Raw genomic sequence first — 21,211 nt, forward strand, 5'->3', positions numbered from 1 at the left:
CAGGGCACGGCAGGGTGGATTCATCACTGCTGATTCCCATAGCAGAAAGGGGCGGCCAGGCCAGGGCTTGTGAGCTTCGGGCTGCAGGGAGGATGAGCACGAGGCAGCTCCAAGTGCGGGATCAGCTCCATCCCCGCAAGTCACCGCAGGTACCCAGGGCTGGTGTCAGCCCAAGGTCGCACAGCCCAGGATTCCCAACCCTCCACCCTGCAGCTTCCATTGCCTGGATCCTGCTGCCCCCCAGGCATTTACGAGGCCCTGCGCTGCTCGGTGCAGGCACCGAACAGAGCTCTTTGCTTTCCCCACAGACCCAGCTCTGCCTATGGGGAGGCGGCTCCGTCTCCTCGCGCGCCCGCTCCTGCGCCCCAGAGGCAGGCCCGGAGCGCCAGCAGGAATCTTTGCAATAGTTTAATGAGTCGCTACATCTTACACTCATAATTATAAAAGAATAAGAATCCATAAAAATATTTTCTTTTCATAATACGCACTTAAAATACTCCAGGGCAAGTCAACGTGGTTCATTTGGGTGGGTTTTGTGTGGTTATCCTTTTGCCCCCTGGCAGAACCCTTGGCTTGAGGGGGGGACGTGCTCCCCTGAGGTGCGATTGCTCAATCCCCCCTCCCCAGAACGGCAGTTCCTGTGGAGCAGGTACAACAGAAACCAGAAGAGAGCGTTTGCTGAGGAGATGGGCAAAGGGGACCAGTCACTGACCCGCAGAGAACTGAAGCACAGCCAATTTCAGTGCACATCTGAAAGCTCGGGGTGTCGGGGACGGTGGGCCCAAGAGGCAGCACAGAGAATGGGGGGAGGAGGGGTTTGCATAAATATCATCCATCTTGTGTTGCAAAACACCCAAGTGCTGCTGCGAGCTCCGCAGGGATGATCTGTGCTGGGAGCCAGCTGCTTCAGCTGCCTGTTGGCACAACTCTGCTTGGGAGCGGCCATTAGAGAAAGGTATCGGAGGACGCTGTTACCGACCCCAGCCACTTCCTCCATCTGCTCTGCAAAATTCCACTGCAAAATAGAAAAGACTTAGTGTTGCCATGCTTCTGTCGAGCTCCCGCCACAGCCCAGGGCTCCACGCTGGGCCAGGACACAGCAGCAGTGATCAGCTCCCCTGGGGCTTAACAACAGGTAGCTCTCTCTTCCCTCCTCCCGCTCCTGGCTTAAGGGAGCTTGCTGATTCAGCTCTTCCGTTTCCAACACAGGCACTGAGTTCTTGCAGGTAGGAGTATGGGGACTGCAGAGGTGCAGTGGGACGGGGAAAAGGATGGGGGAAGAGAAAGATGGGCACAAACCTCAGCCTCGGGAGACAGACCACTGTCCATTGCTTCCCAGGAGAGAGGGAGTAGCAGCAAAAAAAGCATGAACAGCCAGGCTGGAGGAGAGGAAGAGGATGAGCAGCCGAGCAGGGGCAGACCTCCAGCTTGGGAAGTGAGAGAAGGTGGCACTGTCCAAAGGGAAGGTGCCCTCCAGCCTCCCCCCTGGCTCGGGGGGACACCCAGCCCAGGTGGGCACTCAGCCATGTGTGCTCTGGGTGATGGCTGCGGAGGGAGGCGGCGGCGCAGGGGAGGGGGAGCTCTCAGTGTCCAGCTTGCAGAGGCTTGTGCTCTCAGAGGTATTCCTGTAGAAAGTGCAGCAGCGTGATTTCATAGTGCTCCCCTGACTCGGGGCACCGAATACTGTGTCTCTCGTTGGGGTAGATCTGTGCAGGAGCAGAGAGAGCGGGTGGTTAGCCAGCAGCAGCTCCTGCAGCACGCACATTCCCCCTCACATCGGCCCTTCTCCCTCCAGCCAGTCTCTGGTGGGCACAAAGGGAAGGGTGAGAGCACCAGCCCCCTCCCGCACTGCCCTGCTCTGCTGGGGCAGGCTGGCACCTCTGTTGCCACCAGCCAACCCAGACAGCGAGAGAGTTCAACAGAGAAGGAAAGTTCCAGGCCTGAGGGCAGCAGCCCTGCCTGTGCATGCTCTCAGACACAGGGCACATGTGCCAGGGACGGAACAGCCACAGTGCCACCTCCCGGCCACCTCTTGGAGTCAAACTTGGCACCTACACCGCAACAAGACGTGGAAGCGGCTGCCTCCACCTTCACCCGCCCCCAGAACACACGGCAGAAACGTTTTCCTCTTTCCAGCCTTAAGGGACCTTCCCACTTCTCTCTTGTTCCTCCTACCTGCAGCTGGTAAGGTTTTCCAGCCCGGATTAGCTGTGATACCAGGAAGTTGGTATGAAAAAAGTGCACATTCTCATCCAAAAAGCCATGGAGGATCAGCAAACGATTTGGCCTGGGGACGGGATCAGAGAAAGGATGTGAAGCCACATAAAAAGCTCTGCAGAGGGTCTAAGCAAAGAGCTGCCAGCTGGCAAGCCAAACCAGCAACAGCCAGGCAGGCAGTAGAATAAGGCCCCAGATATGGCCCTCAACCCATCCCTGGCAAAGGAGGTGCAATGCCCCAGCTTGCTGCAGAAGGCAGCGACCAACCAGGAGTTGAAACAGATCGGGATGAGAATCCATCCATCCTTTTAGGATTCAACAGAGATACAAGTGGAGCTGGGAGCAGGTTTGGAGCAGATCACTCAAGCCCATGGTACTCACTCGTTGGGAAGCTTTTCTACGTGTAATGCCACAGAGCCAGCCTCATAACCTTGCTGGTTGTTTTCTGGGATATCCATGTACCGCTCAGTGTAGCCCGTGTCATAGGCCATCCAAACTGTGACAGGAGCACCTGCTATAGCAATCTGTCAAACAAATGGGGGGCAGGAGACAGCCTCAATTATCAAGTGCTAAAGAGGTCAAGCGTTCCCTGTTTTCCTGAAGGGGAAGGAAAACCAGGTTCTGCTCTGTTCCGTCACTCAGACCAGGGTGGCTCTTCAGCAAACCCACATAAAACCCAGATTCCTCCCCCTGCTGTTCCTCTTAAGAGTCACAATGCGGTAAATTCCTGCGCACTAAAGGCTTCCCCTTTTCTAGGGGGACTTGTGGAATGATCCAGAAACACTGCTGGGGACTTGGGAAGGGATTAGGAACAGCACATCAATTATGTCATTGAATGCTAGGCTAAATCCACCCTGAGCAGCCGCTGGGGTATAACAGCACCCCAGTGTCAGACAGGTATAACCTGTAAGCAGAACGCAGGGCTGCTGCCAGGAGCTAGGGGCGGGCAGGACTGAGGGACATGTTCACCTCTGGCAGAAGCATCAAGCAAAAAACCCAATTCCAGATGCCAAGAGTGACAGAAGCTGAGGGAACCAAGTGTCCCAGGATAACAGCCCCACGCCCAGACTCACCTTGAAGACATTGGGTTTACAGATAAGCCCCATGAGGGAGAGGAAGCCCCCGTAGGACCAGCCATGGATGGCCACCCGACTCAGGTCGATGAACCCGTATTTCTCTGCTACATAATGTAAACCTTCCACCTGGTCCTCTATCTCCACCTGACCCTAAAAGGCAACAGAAGCAGCTCAAGTTAGTGGCTTTCTACATCTAGAAGCTCCAGACAGAAAGGACAAGAGCAACGCTCACACAGGCAAAGTGCAAGCTTAGGAAGAGCAATGAGCAGAGGCACCGACGCAAGCAGATCGTTACCATTTGGTTTTTCAGGGCCCCCTCAAACTTGAGTCCTCGCTGGCACGATCCCCTTCCATCGATCACGACCACAGCGTAGCCCAGGGACGCCAGCGTGTTCAGCCGCAGGTACTTGATTCCTTTGAAGGAATTATTCACAAGCTGCACCTGCACGAGGAGAGAAGCAAAGCATGAGAGCTGAGCAGCTGCCTTCCAGCCCCTTCCTCTCCTGTCCCACTGGGTAGGATCCCGAGCCAGCGGGCAGCCACTGATGGAGCTATCAGAGCCACGCAAATCACACTACATGCTGTTAAAACCATCTGAGGTTTGAAGCAGAGGTCAGAGCAGAGCTCCAGTGCTCATCGCTAGCCAAAGTGTAAGTCTTAGTGCATGACCAAGCTACACAGAGCTCTGCCCTGGGCAGCAATCCCATGCCTGACACCAGCAGTGGATTCTTACCTGAGGGCCTCCGTACACAAAGAGCACTGTGGGATGCTTCTTCCCAGGCTGGACATCGTGAGGTTTGTAGACCATCCCATAGAGCTCAACATCTGAGTGGGTGCGGAAGTGGAAGATCTCAGGTGGGATGTAATCTGGGGGGCAACCTGCAGAAGGAAGGTCAGACACTGGCAGTGCAGTAACTGGCAGCAAGCTCTGCCTCCCAGACAAGCTCCTTCTGTTCAAACTTGACTTAGTCGGGGCTCTTTCAACACCAAACCACAGCAGAGAAGCCTCTCACTGGGAAGCACGCAGCCTCTAACTGCCTGCATAGGGCACCAGGCCATAGACAGTGAAGGGATCACACAAGAAAACATCATCAGCTGGGTATTCTCTATACCACAACAGCAAATGTGGAAGGTTAAGGATGACTCACACAGACATAATCATGATCTCCAGAACTTACTGGCTGCCTCCATCATGCTAGCCCAAAACTTGGGCTGCTTGTGGAGCGGGTCATCATCGGGGCCGCTGAGCTTGTAGACGTGCACACAAGGTGGACTGCTCACGCTGCTGTAGTGGCTGATGAACATGTCAAAGTTCTGCAGATGGGAGAGAGGAGAGTTAGGGGAAGAAGGTCTTTCATTTCCCACATCTCAGCTCAGACAAGAGCTCCCACATCTCAAGCAACCAAGACAAAGAAGCCCTCAGGACTCGCTACTGGTCACGATTCATCACCGTCCCTAGTTAGGAGCCCTGTCAGTCAGGAGATGAGGGCATCTTGGGTCTAAGAAACAACAGACCTGGCTCATTGAGCAGCTGTGGGAGAAGCCTGGAGTTGTGAGTCGCACGATCTCTCCAGGAGACTCGTAGCTGACGACGTAGAGGTGGTGCTCCAACGGGGTGTCCTTTGTGCCTTGGAAATACACCAGCTTCGTGGTCTCATTGACCCAGATCTATGGAGAAGAGAAGGATGACAAGGAACTGCTCCTCTGCCAGTTCAAACAGTCTGTCCCCTGGCAGCTTAAAACAGAAATAGACCATGACAGACTGCTCCTGGCATTAGGGACCATGCACAATGCCTGTTGGAGTGACAGGCTAGAGAACACGTTCCCAGCACCCATAGAGAAGTGTGCACAGTCCAGCAAAGTAACAAAAAGCAGCCACTCAGCTTTTCTAACACACTCCAAGCATTTGCTTACTAATAAGCACCAAGAGTTGGGCTCTGTCCTAGGTGAAATCAGGTAGATTCTGTGCTTAAATATCTCTGGATTGTAAGGGTAGACGTGTATTTTTTCCAGCCATCATCATAGCAAATTCCCATCTGTGGAAGGATTGGTCCAACAGCTCTAACAGCACCAAACATCAAGCCAAATTCAAGCATGGTTTTAATGTCCAGATAAAGCTGCTTCTGAACACCCCCGGCCAGCCAGGAACAGAGACTACAGCTTTTAAACACTGCATTGATCCAGCAACACCAACTGAGCTGTTTTCCACCCTCCAGGTTCCAAATGCTGAAGCCCAAATGCTATTTCTGACTAACCCACAGTTTGAAGACCACTGTGAACAGCAAAGGGAACTCAGTTGGGCAGGAAAAGCAGGCAGAGCCCTGCGGAGCAACAGATGCATCCAAATAATTGCTGCTAACACAATTTTAGCCATAAGACATGCAGGCCAAAATCAACAGCATGTACAGTGAGAAGCCACACGGGGAGGGACAGCAGGTTAATTGCAGATTGAGGAAAAGCAGCAGACACCAAACACATGGAGCTGGAGGCCTTTTAAAAGCAGAAAGTGAAAATCCAGATTAATTGGCAATGACCAGACAAGGTCTTTATCTGGACAGGAATCACCCGGGAGCATTAAAGATCAGACTCAATTCCTGAAGCAGAAGTAGAGCTCTGTTTCTACAAGATTAACACCAATTCATTGCTGGCTGTTCTGCAAGCAAGAAGAGATCCAGTTTCTCCATATTCTAAATTGCTTTCTACTCCCCAGCTGCCTTCTTCCTACAGGCTCCACTGAGGGATCAGCTGGAGACCAGGCACTAGGACATCCTTCCAACTCACAAGTACTCATGGGGGTTAAAATGCTTCAGCAAAGGGAGCAAGCCCAAGCTTCTCCATCAAACAGTTCTTTGCTGCTCTTGAACCTCAGACTTATGTCCTTTTTTATGGCCTGATTCACTCATGGGGTTTACCTAAGGAGCAATGTGAAGGCTGATTAAAAAGGCAATGAGTTCAATGTGCACTGGACTACAGCCCTTGTGGGGAAAGCACAGGCAGCCATAAAAAGAGAAACAAAATGAAGCTTAGTTTTAGCTGGTCCCAGGTGTAACAGAGGGCATAGGCCAGGCCTGTGGGCAGACAATGCAGAGCTGTAACACTGCAAGAGAGAACAAAAGTGACCACTACCTTCGATCCATGCCTCGCCAACACCTCCCATTCCCCACCAGTCAGCGCGACCTCCTCTTTGATGGGACATTTGAAATCATCTGGAAGAAAGGAGAGGAGAATCAGTCCCTGCCTTCTCCAAAAGGCAACACGAGCAAACCAGAGAGGGAGCACCCGAAGCTGAAACGCCAACAAGGTGCAGCTCTTACCCTCGCTATGGACGTATGGCTGCACCCAGTCATAGCTGCCCTGCTTCAGAACCGCTGTGACTCTGTACAGGTGGCAGAAACCTGTTTTGCATTCGTTGGCTCGGATAAAGCAGAGTTCTTCCTCCTCTCCCTCCGGTTGGATGAAAGGGTAGAAGATATCATGAACCTGTCCCACAAGGCAAGAGACTGATGAGTGATTGGTATGGAGACAGCAGAGCCAAAGCCAAGGGAGGCGGTGCTCAACTACCGGGCTTCCAAAGGAAAGGAGAGGGGGAGGAAATTTCCCAGGTGAATGGAAAAAAGCCATTCCCTACTTTCCTGTTCCCACAAAGAAGCTCTGGACCCACACAGAAAACCACATGCTCTGGGCTTTCCATTGCTACCATCATGACCAAGCTGGACATTTCACCTATGAGAGTCCCGCTAAGTGGCTGCTATTCCAACACCCTGGTGTGAACTTCAGGCCCCTTTATCACTTCAGTACCGTGATGCTTAACTGTGTGGGAAGAAGAGGCAGCCTGTGTTCTCCTCCCAGCCCCGAGCCCCTTACATTTATCCACACATCAGTGGTTTCTTCATAGATCACAAATGGCTGGACATTTTCTGGCACAGTTTTGGCAAATTCAGCACGCTGTTCCTCGTTTTCTGGGACTGGAATAAAGAGTGCTGGAGGCAAAAGGATTAGCTGCAGCCGCTGCTGAGGTCTGTCTAGGAACATAGCCCAAGCACTGGGGAAAGAAGTTAGAGGTGAATGTCAGTACTGCAATGTAGCTGTCCCTTTCTAACACTCAGAACATGCAACCCTTTTCCCCCCCGCTGGCAGAAAGGATTCAGGCATCTCAATGCAAAGCTTTTCTCATCATTGCTGCTTTCTAATCCCCTGGAAGCTTTGCCAACACACACGTATTGCCAGACAGCTCTGGTATTTCACAGGGGGCTCGCTCAGACGAGGTGTCTGACAGATCTGCCAGAGTGTCTCTTCCAAGGGAGCACTGTTAACAGAACCCTGTCTCCAGAACATAACTCTTCCTTGGACAGCCCCTCCATCAGGAAGCACTGTTTGTTTTCTAGCAAGCTCCTGATGAGCTGAAGTGATCACTCTTAAAGCGATCCATTTGCTTCCTCATCGCACACTGCACTAGCAGGGAAAGGCACAGACCTAAGACAACTGCCAAGTGAAGGAGTCGCTTCAGTCTCAGCCTTGTTCCTCTCCAAGGAGAGTCATTTGAAGTGGTGCTGCACTGCAGGCCTCTCAACATGACAGATGGCAAGCCACCGCTGCATAGTGCGCCTACCCCAAGGCCTGGAAGTGCATCAAGGGAAGTTTCATCATTAAGACAGACTTTGAAAAGAGCCAGTTCTCCCCTAGCATCTCAGTGACTGTGGGTTTCCTGAACTCATAGATTCAGCACATTTAGGTAAGCTCCGGTGCAGAACAGAAGAATCACCAATGGGATTACCTTCTGTAAAGCTCAATGAATTTCACTTCCAGAGCAGAAAATTAATGACTTAGAGAACACAGTCTTCAAAGACAGTGAAATCACCTTAACTCGATGTGCACACAAACCAGGTAACACTCACGCAAGCTTTTTAGGGGAAAAATTAAGACCTTTAAAATCTAGCAAGCTATGGGAGCACACCCGTTCCAGGGCAGCCTTTCCCCACTGCATGAAGGACTTGGCACCATGCAACCTGCCCACCTTCCCCTAGCACATTTGGCATGGATCACAAACTGGACCAATGAAGAATGCTAAACCGGCTTCAGTACATTCTCATTTGCAGCAGGAAGCAGACTGCACTTGTGTTAAATAGCTCCAACTCAAAGGAATTCCCTAAGACTGCCTGCTTAATACATCAATGTCATTTAAATCTGTGGTTGTGACTTAAACCCCACAGCTTGTCACTCCGGTCTACACTGGATGCTACTTTTAGGATGATTTAAAAGTGAAGAAGCCAAATACTCATGTGCCATTTCTGGCACTCATGGCTTTAAAACCAGGTTTTGACCACAATCGAGAGCATATCGAGGGCCTGCAATAGTTCAGCCCTTGGGAGCATTGATTTGGAAGAAAAACTTATGTACTATTTGCCATCTCGGGTCCATCCGGCACGGGCAATGTACTCCACAGTGGGAAACAACACAGCAAATGGTTGCACCAGCTCCTTGTCCTGAGCACACAGGATCTGCAGCAAAAGGAAGGTCCAATATCAAATCAGAGTGCTACCAGGCCTCCTCACCTCCTCCTATGGAAGCTCAGTGAAACAGGAGAATAAGGAAGTTTAACTACTGGCATCAGCAAAGGGTCAGGCCAGAAGAAGCAAAAGCCCTTCTGCAAACAGCAGGAAGAGAAGGGAAAAAACAAACTTCAAAGCAAAATGATTTTGGCATTCAGCCACAGAAATGGCTACAGCCAGGGACTGAAGCCCAGGATGAGAGTGGGCTTCAACCCTCCTGCTCTGCTATTGACAGCGTGCTATACCCCAGGCTAGCCCTACCTCTCGCTTCCCTCCCCTCTCCCAGCTGCTCTGCCAGCACAATCCTTCCCAGCATTTCCAAGTTCTTCTCTTTCTTGGATAAACACACGAGAGAACCAGGTGTTACAAGAGGGTGAAAACAACCACTAACACTATCTAGGGCTTCTTAGTGACCTTAACTCTTGGGAGCTCCAGAAGCTGTCAACCCTCCTGTGTAACGTCCCATTCTGAGTTGTTAGCACTTACCTTCCCCTTGCTGTCTGTCTTGAATTCTGCCAGTTTTAATGTAATCTTGGGGTTTTTGCTGCCTGCAGAGAAGTGAAGGAATACCAAAATGACCAACTTGAACACTCCATACAGCTTCTAGAGAAGAACCAACCTCGCTCCTACTGAAATGGCTGTGTGTGAATGTACAAATACCAAATTATGGATGTGAGCAAACCCCGCTGTAATCACCAGAGTCATTCTGGGTATGGGAAAAGTTTGCTTTTGCCTTGTCTAGTTGCTGTATGTTCTCAGAAGGGAACGGAAAGACAGGATTCAAAATGTATTCCACAATATGCCACCAGACAGACTCCATTTTCTCAGCAATCCTTTCATGTAAGCTCAACTTGAAATCCCATTCCTTTCTTGCAGTAGATTCTGGGCTCAGAGACCCAATTAGGCCTTGATATTCACAGCTTCTACATTCTAGTAAGTACCCAGATTAATCATGCAAAGTTTACAGCACAGATTCCACTGCTGCTGCCAGCAGGAGTCAAGAGCTGCATTAGCAGCCCCATGGTACTTCACTTACCTGTCCTGGGGTACCGATAGGAGTCGGTTTTTCTCTCCTCCAAGGCAGGTGAAGGAACATGAATTATCTCCACCTCTGACTCATCCACTTCCTCATACAAGATCCTCAGTGTTTTTAAATCCTCTGAACCTAGGACAGACAGCATCGTTTGCTACAGTTTTCCAGCTGCCTCAGGCTTGCCTGGAGCACTGCAGCAATACTCTGGTGCAGAGTGTGCATCTCCTGTATAGCCACAGCCCCTAGTGACCACCTGCAAATACTCCTCAGAGCACGGTTCTATTCCCCCAGTGTTCTGGTCCTTCAGAAACAGAGCAAACACAGGCCAAGGGGGAAATCTTGCTCAAGGAATCATTCATAGCAGGGCTGGCAGCAGGTAGTGTCAGACTTTGACAAGAAGAACAGTGACTGACCTTCTGTGGAAGCTGTGGGACACCACCAATAGCCCGTGAAGCGATCAAACTCCTCCTGAATGACAAAAGTGGCTACACCAGCAGACTTGGGGTCATCAAGAACATTGGATAAGCCTGGAGAGGAACAAAGATGAGACTGCATTTATATCTCCTTGGCAAAAGCTGATCCAGAAGGAGGCACTTGTAATAAGCCATGAAAACATGAGCCCTTCTAGCCCAGATCTGTCAGAAGGAATTTCCTTTCCAATCTGGCAAGGAGCACCAGTTACCTTTATGGCAATATGTCATTCGCTTCTCCTCTCCTGTCTCAATATTTGCTATCCACAGGTCGTTGTTATTAATGAATGAGAAGAAGGCAGGGTCAGCAGGGCAGATCTTGGGATCCATTCGTGGTCCTGTGCACTGAGTCTTGATTTCCAGAGGCTTCATTGGAGACACCTACAGCAAGAGGCACACAAAGAGCTCTGTACCAAAACAGCTTCCATTGTCATGTTTAAAAGGCCTAGACCACAGAAACAATACAGCACATGAAATGATGGCAAACACAACCCTGACAAGATAACTGACCATCACCAAACAGATGCAGATGTGCAGCCATCTCCAAACAAAACCATTAAGTCTATTTCAGGTGATATTCATAAGAATCACTATCAGACTCACCATGAAGCCATTCTTGCCCCCATCTCGACAATGAAAGAGGCTGTTGCTGGCCTGGAAGAGGAATAGGCCACTCTCACTGTGGAAATCGTAAGACGTTATACCGAAGACACCGAGCCTCTTGCGCTCCCTCAAGAGTTCCTCTTCTCTAGAATACATCCCATGATGAGGGGTTGCCTGGTATTGAAGGAAAGGAAAATCTCAAAGCATCTGCAAGGAGAGACACTTTCACAGACCAGGGATGCTCCAAGCCTGGCACCAGTGAGTCTGTGAGTGCCCAAAACACAACATCCCAGCCCAAACCAGCCAGCACGCCCCGAAGTTCCCTCTACAGGAGAGGTGACTTGTGAACGTGTCCCTTCTGCAGTTGGCACTTGAGCATGAGCTGAGGAGAGCTGCACTTGCTCTGCTTATGCAAATCAGATGTTACAATTAACTTAATGACATTATCTCCAGCCTTCACAAACAGTTTCCATGTCAGACACTGCAAACAAAAGCTCTTCTGGGGATCTTGAATTACCCTGAGGAGAACTAGTGATCCACATGGGGTCACGACAGCTACATTCTTTTCCACCAGGAACCCTTTTAGTAGGGAAGGAAGACCAATACCCTCCCCCTCTTCTTCATCAATGCTGTGAGTGACAAAGGGCATTAGGATACTGGTATCAGGGAGGGGAAAATTCACCCCCTTTCTGGTTTGCTTACAAGCGTGTAGGGCAGAAGCAGCAGTGGAAATTCCACTTTCTTAACTTCCTTAAAAGCAGGAGAGATGACAGGCAGGCATTCCACTGAGCACAGCAATGAGCACAGCAAGAGCCCAGCCAAGACACCCAGAAGAAAGGTGCACTGTGCTGATAGCTTGTAATCTGAGGCAGGCTACGCGCTACTTTACAGAGTCCTCTCTGCTGGGTCAGCCCTTTGCTTGCCACATCAGCTGCTGTTTCACTGCTGCTTCACTGCACACACAAGTGACCATCTTGTATTAGGAAGCAAAGCGATTCCTGATACAACATTCCCACCACTGTTATTCCCCGTGTGTTATACTCTGCCACATTATGATCTTCACTGTTTACTGTACCCACCACACCAGCCCACAACATCACCCTCAGCCCAAGCTCTTCGCACTTCAGCTTACCTGAAAGTGATCCAGCATCTGTTTCCATGACAAGAGAAGCAAGGCCTCTTTCCGTACCTTTTTGGGAATCTCTGAATAAAGAAGGGAATTCTCTCGGCTACCATATGGCATTCCTATTGGGAGGACAAAAGCGTCATCCTACTTAAGATTAGTTAGCCAGGACAAAGAGGACCAAGAGCAAATTGAAAAGGAAAGTGTTAATAGAGGGCTTGGGGCTGTCCAGAGGCTTTCCCAGCAGCTCTCAGTTCAATCACAGAATAATCTCTAAATTCTTTAGATATTTATTTACTTGTAAATCTCCCTAAGAAAGATTTCACAGCAGCCAACCTCTTCACAACTGGTTACATCCAACCTCCCGCACCGTGGACGGTTCAAGCCATGCCCTCGATCCACTCTAAGAAAGCCACTCCCTGGGTGGGTGACTCAACATTACTCTCCACATTTCCCAGCCAGAAACTGGCTACAGGAACCTCACTGAGGCCAAGGCAGCAGCCTGCGAGGGGAAGGAAAAGCTGGGAAGCTCCAGAGAGCCCATTCACATGTGAAACAGTACACTACTCTTTCATCCAGTCAAGAGACTTTGTCATTTTACATAAGCCTTTGACTGTGGTTATCAAACAAGCTACTGGCCACCCTCCAGCTTCCAAAACCACCACGAAAAATAAACCACCCTCACACATGATTCTGGCAGCTCTAACAAAATCAAAGACCATGAACTTGCCCTCTACATATGCTGCAGAGACTAGTGCCTAGATCAGAATGCTGCACAGGTAAATGGGCCCTGATATTGTCTACTCTGCACACACTCTGGGCAGAACAGAAAGATTCTGAAGCCAGTTAACCCAGCACTCCAGTTACTGAAAATTAAACCTGAAATATTAATAAGTCCTCAAGAAGCAAAGCAATATGTGAGCATGTAATCCTCAGAGACAGAACCACCAAAGTGCTGAGCATGTGGTGTTTAACATAAGCAGCATCTGCCATGATACAACATCAAATTCTATGGGGACAGCCCAGGAATGATTTAAGATGTCCAAGCAGGAAGAAAAAATGCAGACAGGAACAAATGACTATATATCCACACAGCTGACACTCATGTGAGTGTGCTCTGCACCTCCTCTCTCCTTGTGTTCCTACTTTCTACAACGACCTCACACTGACTACAATCCATCAGCATTCACAAGAAAAATAGTGCCTGCCTCCCCAAAAGACATTATGTTTTGCTCCCAAGTGAGGAAATGTATTCAACCCCTACAGTAAAGTTCTTTGAGAGTCTTCATCCTCCTCCTTGGCATGTTATTTGACGTCGGGACAGGAACAGCACTCTGATGTTAAACCCTCATAAACTGCTGAAATGGGTCTGAGGATTTAATAGCAAAGAGCATTCAGCTCAAAAGATGCTCCTTATGGTGAAGGAATCAGGGTTTACCCTGTGTCAGGAATGCCTGAGAAGAAGTACCCTGGCAGATATTGCCCTTAAATGATGGGTCAATCTGCTCTATGCCCTGTACATTTCCCTAAGGGAGAGAACACTGAAAAGACACTTGTGCATCTTCACTCCTGATTCTGGCTCCTGTAACAGTCACCCCTGTGCTGAACACCAACAAGCAGGAGCTGCTCTGGCTGCCATTTCATGCAACAGAACATGAAAATACTTTTAAATAGGCAACCTGGATCCTTAGTTCTTTAGTCCTCTACATCAAACACTGTATCAAAGTCAACTTGGCCTTGAAATACATTCACAGCTTTAAATCAAACCTCACTGTTCAGACTTGACAAGAAAAATATGCTAACTCTGCATACTGCCCTTTATCGTAGCACTTGTGTCATAAGAATATATGAGGAAGAAATCAAGTCAGTGGCACACAGGAGCTGCTTAATGATAAAACAAATCAGCCCCTCAACCCCAGCACCCTGTGTCCTACAGTGACCTCCACTCAACTCAAACCAGAAGAAAGCAAAGCAGGGTCACTTCAGGAAACAGTTGCTGTGTGGAGTTGCACATCAGGCAATTTCTTTACTGGCCCAGTAAGGATCAGCTCATGCCCCAGAGCATAACAAACTCTTTATAGTCTATAAAGCTTCCCATGCTACCAACCACAGAATTATCCAGTTACTAAAATCCAACCACTCTGTCACTAATTACAATGTGGCTCCAACTAATGAGGGACCTGTACAGCACAGCATTCTGCTGCTTTTCAATCCTGCTGTAAGGAAGAGGATATTTCCCTGTGAATACCATTAACAGTTCATTCCCACCTAATCTCTTTTTTTTTAATCCTCTGCTCCTAAAAGCATTCTACCTACACAGCACTTAATAAAGCAGGGAGACACCACCACCTTGCATTAATACCTAAAACTTGCAACATAAGAGTCTTTACTGACAACAAATTCCTTGGAAAGTCAGTCTGGTTTATCAACCAAGTAAATCCATTTCTCCTAAGCTACAGAGGCACAAGACAGTTCCGAGTTTGAGGAACAGCTCCATCACCTGGGTTGCCAAAGGACACTGCACTGACACTGTCATGAGGTACAAACACTTCCCCCTGTCACTAAGCAGCGTGGTTAAAGCACTTGTCTGGGGCTGCAGAGCAATCTGCCCAGTGCCAGGCTTTGCTAGAGAGCGAGCGTGCAAACCCAGGGCAATGCTGCTTAACTCACTTCTCCCATCTCATAAATGGAGAGACTTCCCAGCCTTTTCCTTGCCCGTTTTGACTGGAAGCTCTCCTGTCAGACATTCACACTGGCTTACCCAGGTAATAGAGGCGATGAGAGTGCGGGCTGGACTCTTCTGTTTTCCGGACAAACTGGAAATCATGGGGAGCTTTGTTCACTATCATGCCCGAATACTTCCTGCTGCTGTGAATAATGTCACGCAGCCCATCCCAAGAATGCTTTTGCACCTGGAATTGGGAAGGCACATCCTCCATCTCGACCACTTCAGAGCTGTCTGATAGCGTGTCCACTGCAGTCATCTTCTCTTCCCCTTCAGAACTAGATAAAAAACTGAGGGAGGAGTTGAGGGAGAGAATTAAGCCTTAAAAATCAAGCAAAGAAAGCCCTAAGCATGCATCAAGCTCAGGAGAACAGGCACGCCTTAAACTACAGCTCCCAGGCTTCTCTGCACTCAAAGATTACATTTTAAACATACACCGATGTATTGAAGGGAAAAGTCCATTTCCCATCCCATGTCAAGTGCTGTAAATGAAGGTATTAACCTCAGCAAACTCGCTCTCCCAGGACTGATTCTAGAAATAAGCTGTTAGAGAAAATACAAGCAGCAGATTCCGGTGCAGAAAACAACCAGCTTGACTCAAAGGAAAACCAGCCCAGGAATTTGGATGGATGGGTCATAAAAGCTATGACCTATCGTAAAGGCACATAAACTTCTGCTCTGGAAGACCACAGAAGTGAAGTCCCTTCCCCGTCCTAAAGCAAAGCCTGTTCAATGCTGAGAGAGAGGTTTAAAGCCCAAGCACAGCACCTCACTTACCTGAAGAGCCCTTGCAGGCAGAAATGAAGCGGGGGAGACAGTAAAACAGGAAGAAACCAACAGAAAGAAGGGAGCAGCAACAGACTCTGGCTGTATCCTGGAAAATGTGGCATGCATTCCTCACGCATTTCCAAGCTGGCACTTATTGAATGAGAGTCTCCCAGAAACCGCCTCCACAACAACTACAGTACATGTTAATTTGAGGAGAGGTGGGCCAACAGACTTGCCCAAGGTCAATGACGTCATCTATTGCAAAGCAGGAGTGAGCCTAGGACTAGGGAAACCAGTTTGTATCAGCCCATTTGGGAAGCTGGGTATCCTTCCATGAGGACATTTTAGTTCTTTTTGGGGATACCTTGCTGCAAAGCATCTCAGGAGGAGTTCAGTTTTCTGCAGAGATCAGGCTGGAGAAGTCTGCTGCATGGGGACAGAATTGTTACCTTTGACACAGCATCAAGGTGGCAAAGCACTGACTAACATTACACCAAAAAGGACCTGTCCTCAGCAGACCCAAGATTTACATTTTCAAATGAGCTGTTTCTTGAATCCTGCCTGTCATTTGGGACAGTGACCTGCATTCTGAGAGGAGAAAGACTTCTTGGATGCAGCTGTCATACTGCAGGGTTAAGCAAAAACATTAAGACTTGGGCCTCAGGAAGGTGCACAGTGAATTCTTTCCCAGCAAAGAGAACCAGGGGAGAGGGGGAAGATTATTGTTTGCACCACCACAAAACACTCACCTCTGCCCATTTTCTACCCTAACTGTTCCCTAAGGATTCCCCTTGCTTGCAGCTTCTACCAAACTCTCTAAAAAGGAGCCCTCACCTAGTTTGACATCTTATGAAACTATGGCAGGAGATGAGCAAACCTAAACCAAAGCACATCTGGACTTCCTCAAACTACAGGCACATGGTACAAGGGCTGGAACTAAAACCATGTCTTCAAGCTGCTAAGTCCCTAAATCGTGCAAAATGTGTGATTACCACCACAAGAACAAGATCCTGAACTGAAGCTCTAGGTACTCCCTGTACCTACAGCCCAGCAGTAAATCCACATCCTGAAAACAGAGAAGAGCACTTCCCAATCAAAGCCAGGCAGGAAGCCCAAATAAAACCACAAAAGAGAACGTGACGGGATGTTCTAAAGCTGTGAGTGTGGCTGTGGCCTCTGCTGTCTATAGCCAGGGTCTCCATGACAGCGTCTCTGATCGCATCTGAAGGCAAAAGTGTTGCCTATGAGAAACACATGACAGGAAGCCCACACACGCCCAGGAACTGGCTGCAGTTCTCTCAACCCAACCCCACTGCAAGTCAAGTCAGTCAATTCAAATGATCTGCCTTTGGCTCGAGGTGCCTGACCTTGGGTTACTCTCACCCAGGTGGTGAAACCACCTTACTCAGCCAGCTTGACTCTTCACAGGGGAAAGCTGCACCTTTAAGGGCTTAAGAAATCCACAAATGTAATAGTGCTTACTGTCCCACAGTGAACTGCAGGCTGCAGCCCCTTCCAAACCCTATTGCCATGGGTTTATGATTCACTAGGGAAGGGAACACCACAACTTTTAGCTTGGTACTGTTCTCATCCTGGTGATTCTGACACTACAACAGAGTGGAATAAGCAAAGTAGCCAACAGTGAAAGCACTGGGAAATGCCACCATCACACCCTGTGGGGTGGAGTCTCATAAACTTCAGTCCTGACACAATAGAGAGTAAAAAGAAAATCCAATTGCTCCATCCATCACCACAGCCATCTCTTGGACAAAGCACAGGATGTATTTGGCAACACTATCTATGGAAGTAAACAAGTATAGGGAGTAACATCTAACTGAAATTGCAGAGTAAGTTCAGGGATTAAATAGTTCAAAGGTGAGTGGGATCAAGACACCAGTTTTAACCATCTCTCTCTTAGATGGTCTTGACACTTTGACGTCAATATAGCATATCCGAGATCCACACCTCACTGGAGAAAACATGATCCTTTACAGTCCTCATGCCAAGGCACTGACTGAGATGATTCAGAGCTGCTGCAGAAGCGCTGCTAACCCCACTCCCAAAAGCATCCAGCTCTCTCTTGGAGGTCTTTTTAATGCCTCTTCTACCCTGCCTGGCCACGTTAGACAGGGCAGGAGTACATCCCCTGAGCCCTGCTTCAGGGGGAGTCTGAAGACAACAAGCAAGTACAGGTGGGACATCCATCAGCACAGGAACTGGAAGTCAGTGACACAAGTTACCTGCCTGAGTCACTTCCTGACCCACAGATCCTGACCCCGAGCTCCCGGGGAAGAATGAGATACTTGGGATTTTTCAGAACACTCCTTCACTCCAAGAGGTGATTACTGCTCTGTCCCACACAGCCTAAGGGTCAGTAAAGGCCCTGGGAGTAACCAGGACACATACCTCCTCCAACTTCCTGCAGTCTCGTTTTCCAGACGAACCCTCTTTATCTTCTGCATTAACTACTCAGCGAGCTGGGCAGGACAGGAAACTGGGAAGGAAGAGGGAAAAAAAAGCAGATTTCATTTAGCTGCAGTTTCTCTTGTCATGGGAACACAGCTGCAGAAAGCATTCTCCCCAGGTCACATTTCCAACCGAGCAGGGAAGTGCAAACAAACCCCTTGGTTTGCACCTCGCAGTCCAGATCTGCTCTGCCAGCACATGCTGGGTATCAGTGGCTCACAGAGAGCTGAGAGACTTCTTCACCTGAACAACGCGATGCAGGGCACTGCAGACTGCCTCTTTCTTGCCTAAAAAAATACTCATTAAAGCCTCAGCATCCTCAGTGCTGAACTTTCCTTTCATTCCCCTCCCCAAATCCTGGAATTCTCGGGATTTCCAAGTACAAAGAGTTGAGAAAGCAGAGGTCTGGTCCATACATGCACAGGCAGGAGTCAAACAAAGGACACCATAAGGAGCCAGCCAGAGGGTCAGCAGCCCCAGTACCAACAGCGTCACAGTCCCACCTGGGACATAAACCCCACATTTGTCTTCCAAGCCAGGCTGCTGCTTCCCTCTGCCTCAGCCTGAGGCCACAGAGGAGCCCCAGCTCCACACACAAGCCCATTTTCCATGAGCAAAAGCAAGCCCCACCATCACTATCGTCCTCTCTACCCAAGTACACAAAAGTACAAAGATCTTTGTCTCCTCTTCAAGAGAGCTCTGAATCACAGACACACCCGAGACCTGCCACTGCCTTTGAGGAGGCCCCTGCTCTGACCAAACAGCCATTTCTCCACCACAACTGCACTCACAGAGGATCAGGAGAGACAAAACATCACAAAGAAGCCCCAGCAGTGAAGCTCTGAGGCTGCAGAGGAGAACAGAGAGGGAATGAAGTAGCAGCATCCAGTAATTTAAGGGCAATTTTCTCTGCCAGCACAAAGGGCAAGAGAAGCGATGCTCAGGAATGCTGAGTAACCTGGTCTGATCTCGGAGCTGACCCTGCTTCGAGCAGGGGGTTGGGACCAGAGACTTCCTGAGGTCCCTTGCAGTCTCAGTTATTGTGTGCTTTTAATGATTCAGAGAAACATCTTACCCTCATCCCGCCCGCCACAGCTCACACGTTTCACCCAGCAAAGGAACAATAACGTCCTCTGACGCTGAACCCAGAGCAAAAGCAACTGAACAAAACAGATACAAAGGATCAGAACCTCGCATGAATCATGATAGCCATTTGTCAGCAGACCCCGAGGGGCCTGCTGCTGCATTCAGGAAGAGCCAAAGCAACACAGTCACCTAGAGGAGCCCTTACAGAGGCGGCCCTCGCAAGGCTGGGAGCTTTTCAGGTCTCCTTTCTCCAAAAACAAAAGGCACGGAGGGTGCAATAAACCAGCGGGGATCGCTCCACAGAGGGACGAGCTTTGGCAAAGGCGCCCGCAGCCCATGGCCATCCCCTGCCCGCGCTGCAGGGGCAAGGCCGGGCCATGGCTTGGCAGGAGGCGAGGGACGGAGCACCCTGGCCCCCCCCTCACTGCCGGGGAAGGCTCTGCCTGTGCCGAAAGGGGAGCAGCAGCTCCCCCCCTACCTGGGCAGAGCACGGGCTGAGGGGGGGGCACCCCAACTCCGGGTACCCCCATCCCTGGGGACAGGGGGAAGCGCGAACACCCCCCTGTAATGCTGAGGTGCGGCCGCCCCCCACATCCCGGGGGACGAATACAAGTTATGGGGGGGGGAAATACAGCCCATGGGGGGGGGATACAGCCCATGGGGGGGGGGAATACAGCCATGGGGGGGGGGGGGGAATACAGCCCATGGGGGGGGGAATACAGCCCATGGGGGGGGGAATACAGCCCATGGGGGGGGGGGGGAATACAGCCCATGGGGGGGGGGGAATACAGCCCATGGGGGGGGGGGAAACAGCCAATGGGGGGGGGGGGGGATACAGCCCATGGGGGGGGGGATACAGGGGGAATACAGCCCATGGGGGTAAGAATACAGCCCCCCTCCCCGCCGGTCCCCGCGCCCTCCTCACTCACCGCGGGGCGCGGCGGCCTCCCCCTGGGGGCCGGCGGGAGGAGGGGGGCGGCGGCGGCTCCGTCAGTCCCGCTCCATGGCCCGGGGCTGGGGACCGGAGGGGACGGGGGTCTCAGGGAGGGGGCGCGGCGGCCCTGCCACAGCGGGACCTTTCACCCGGCGGCGGAAGTGGCGGGAGCGCGCAGGGCGGGATGGCGGGAGCGCGCGGAGAGAGGGGAGCACCAACTCGCGGTAGAGAGGGGGGGTGGGAGGAACCACTGCGTGAAAGGGGGGGAACGATTGGGGAAGACGGAACTATTCTCCTTAGTGAGGGGGGTACAGAGAGAATCGAGGGTGACAGAGGGTAAAACAAAGCACAAAGACACTCTTATTTCACCGCCGAGCCTCGGAAGTGGATCCCTGATGCAGCATGTATTGCCGCCGTGAGCAAACTGTGGTGATATTCTTATCCATCGCCTCGCCAGGCCCCCCTCGTCGAGAGGATGGTTGGGTCCAAGTGGGTGAGCTTGCAGAGGGAGGCCGGGGAGCGCTTTCTCGCCGGGCGTTGGTGGTATAGTGGTTAGCATAGCTGCCTTCCAAGCAGTTGACCCGGGTTCGATTCCCGGCCAACGCAGGGCTCCTCTTTTCGCACTTCACTTTTTTTATCCCTCTTTGCACCGATTCCAAAGCGGATTCCGAACGCGGCTGCACCCGAGGGGCCGCGTCCCGCGCGGGCGCGTTACAAACCTCAGCCGCGGCGCTGGCCACCGGGGCGCGGCGGGACAGGGGGGGAGGTCGGTGGGGGGCACATGGTGCCGTTACTTGTGTCGCAGCGGGGCCTGCGAACCGTCGAGAGGCGGCGGGGGAAGAAAGAAAACGAAAGGGGGAAAAAAGGAAAAGACAGAAAAAAAAGCAAACGACAATGAAAAAGGAGGTGTTTCCGCCCGGGATCGAACCGGGGACCTTTCGCGTGTGAGGCGAACGTGATAACCGCTACACTACGGAAACCCGCTGACCCAGCCTGCTCCAAACGCCCAGAAAAGCGGGGCGGCAGAATAGCATTAATTAGTGCTAATGACTAATTAGTGCTTCCGGAGGTCCACCCGCCCCGGGGGGGGGGCTGAAGCGGCTCCTCGCGCCGTGCTGGGCTGCACGGCGGAGCGCTCGGGACGCTCCTCGCCCGGAGGAG

At 50.8% G+C, this 21,211-nt stretch overlaps 1 protein-coding gene and 2 non-coding genes across 5 annotated transcripts; 1 reads left to right on the forward strand and 2 right to left on the reverse strand.

Moving 5' to 3' along the window:
* Nucleotides 1-395: 395 nt before the first annotated feature.
* On the reverse strand, nucleotides 396-20,152 carry DPP9 (dipeptidyl peptidase 9). Of its 3 annotated transcripts, none has more exons than XR_008973426.1 (22): nucleotides 20,046-20,152; nucleotides 17,971-18,058; nucleotides 14,833-15,086; nucleotides 12,081-12,193; nucleotides 10,949-11,122; nucleotides 10,558-10,726; nucleotides 10,289-10,402; nucleotides 9,879-10,007; nucleotides 9,329-9,390; nucleotides 8,691-8,791; nucleotides 7,158-7,335; nucleotides 6,608-6,773; nucleotides 6,420-6,499; nucleotides 4,809-4,961; nucleotides 4,472-4,607; nucleotides 4,027-4,172; nucleotides 3,589-3,735; nucleotides 3,291-3,443; nucleotides 2,599-2,741; nucleotides 2,176-2,287; nucleotides 1,300-1,706; nucleotides 396-1,015 (listed from the first exon to the last, which is right to left on the reverse strand). XR_008973426.1 is itself a non-coding variant. In XM_057418710.1 (22 exons), exons 2-22 carry the CDS (start codon nucleotides 18,024-18,026, stop codon nucleotides 1,614-1,616), a joined length of 2,583 nt encoding a protein of 860 aa, XP_057274693.1. In that variant the 5' UTR covers nucleotides 18,027-18,058; nucleotides 20,046-20,152; the 3' UTR covers nucleotides 396-1,613. The 3 variants fall into 3 exon arrangements, 2 of the variants coding, with proteins under 2 accessions (XP_057274693.1, XP_057274692.1); XM_057418710.1 differs by having other exon boundaries at nucleotides 396-1,706; nucleotides 14,833-14,887; nucleotides 14,984-15,086; XM_057418709.1 differs by having other exon boundaries at nucleotides 396-1,706.
* A 432-nt stretch (nucleotides 20,153-20,584) lies between these two features.
* On the forward strand, nucleotides 20,585-20,656 carry TRNAG-UCC (transfer RNA glycine (anticodon UCC)). Its single transcript has one exon. It is a non-coding gene; the product is annotated as a tRNA-Gly (tRNA).
* Nucleotides 20,657-20,957: 301 nt separating this feature from the next.
* On the reverse strand, nucleotides 20,958-21,030 carry TRNAV-CAC (transfer RNA valine (anticodon CAC)). Its single transcript has one exon. It is a non-coding gene; the product is annotated as a tRNA-Val (tRNA).
* Between the last annotated feature and the right edge of the window lie 181 nt (nucleotides 21,031-21,211).

Source organism: Pezoporus wallicus, unplaced genomic scaffold (assembly GCF_028554395.1).
Source record: "Pezoporus wallicus isolate ANWC-B61680 ecotype Strahan unplaced genomic scaffold, APGP_CSIRO_Pwel_v1 contig_14027, whole genome shotgun sequence".
NCBI classification, from domain to species: domain Eukaryota; kingdom Metazoa; phylum Chordata; class Aves; order Psittaciformes; family Psittacidae; genus Pezoporus; species Pezoporus wallicus.

Coding starts and splice junctions, on each gene's coding strand:
- DPP9 (XM_057418709.1), bottom strand. CDS start 18,026: ATGCAGAAGATAAAGAGGGTTCGTCTGGAAAACGAGACTGCAGGAAGT. Junction 4,173..4,471: donor TAGCATGATGGAGGCAGCCA/GTAAGTTCTGGA, acceptor TTCCTTCTGCAG/GTTGCCCCCCAGATTACATC. Junction 2,288..2,598: donor GTAGAAAAGCTTCCCAACGA/GTGAGTACCATG, acceptor TCCCGTCCCCAG/GCCAAATCGTTTGCTGATCC.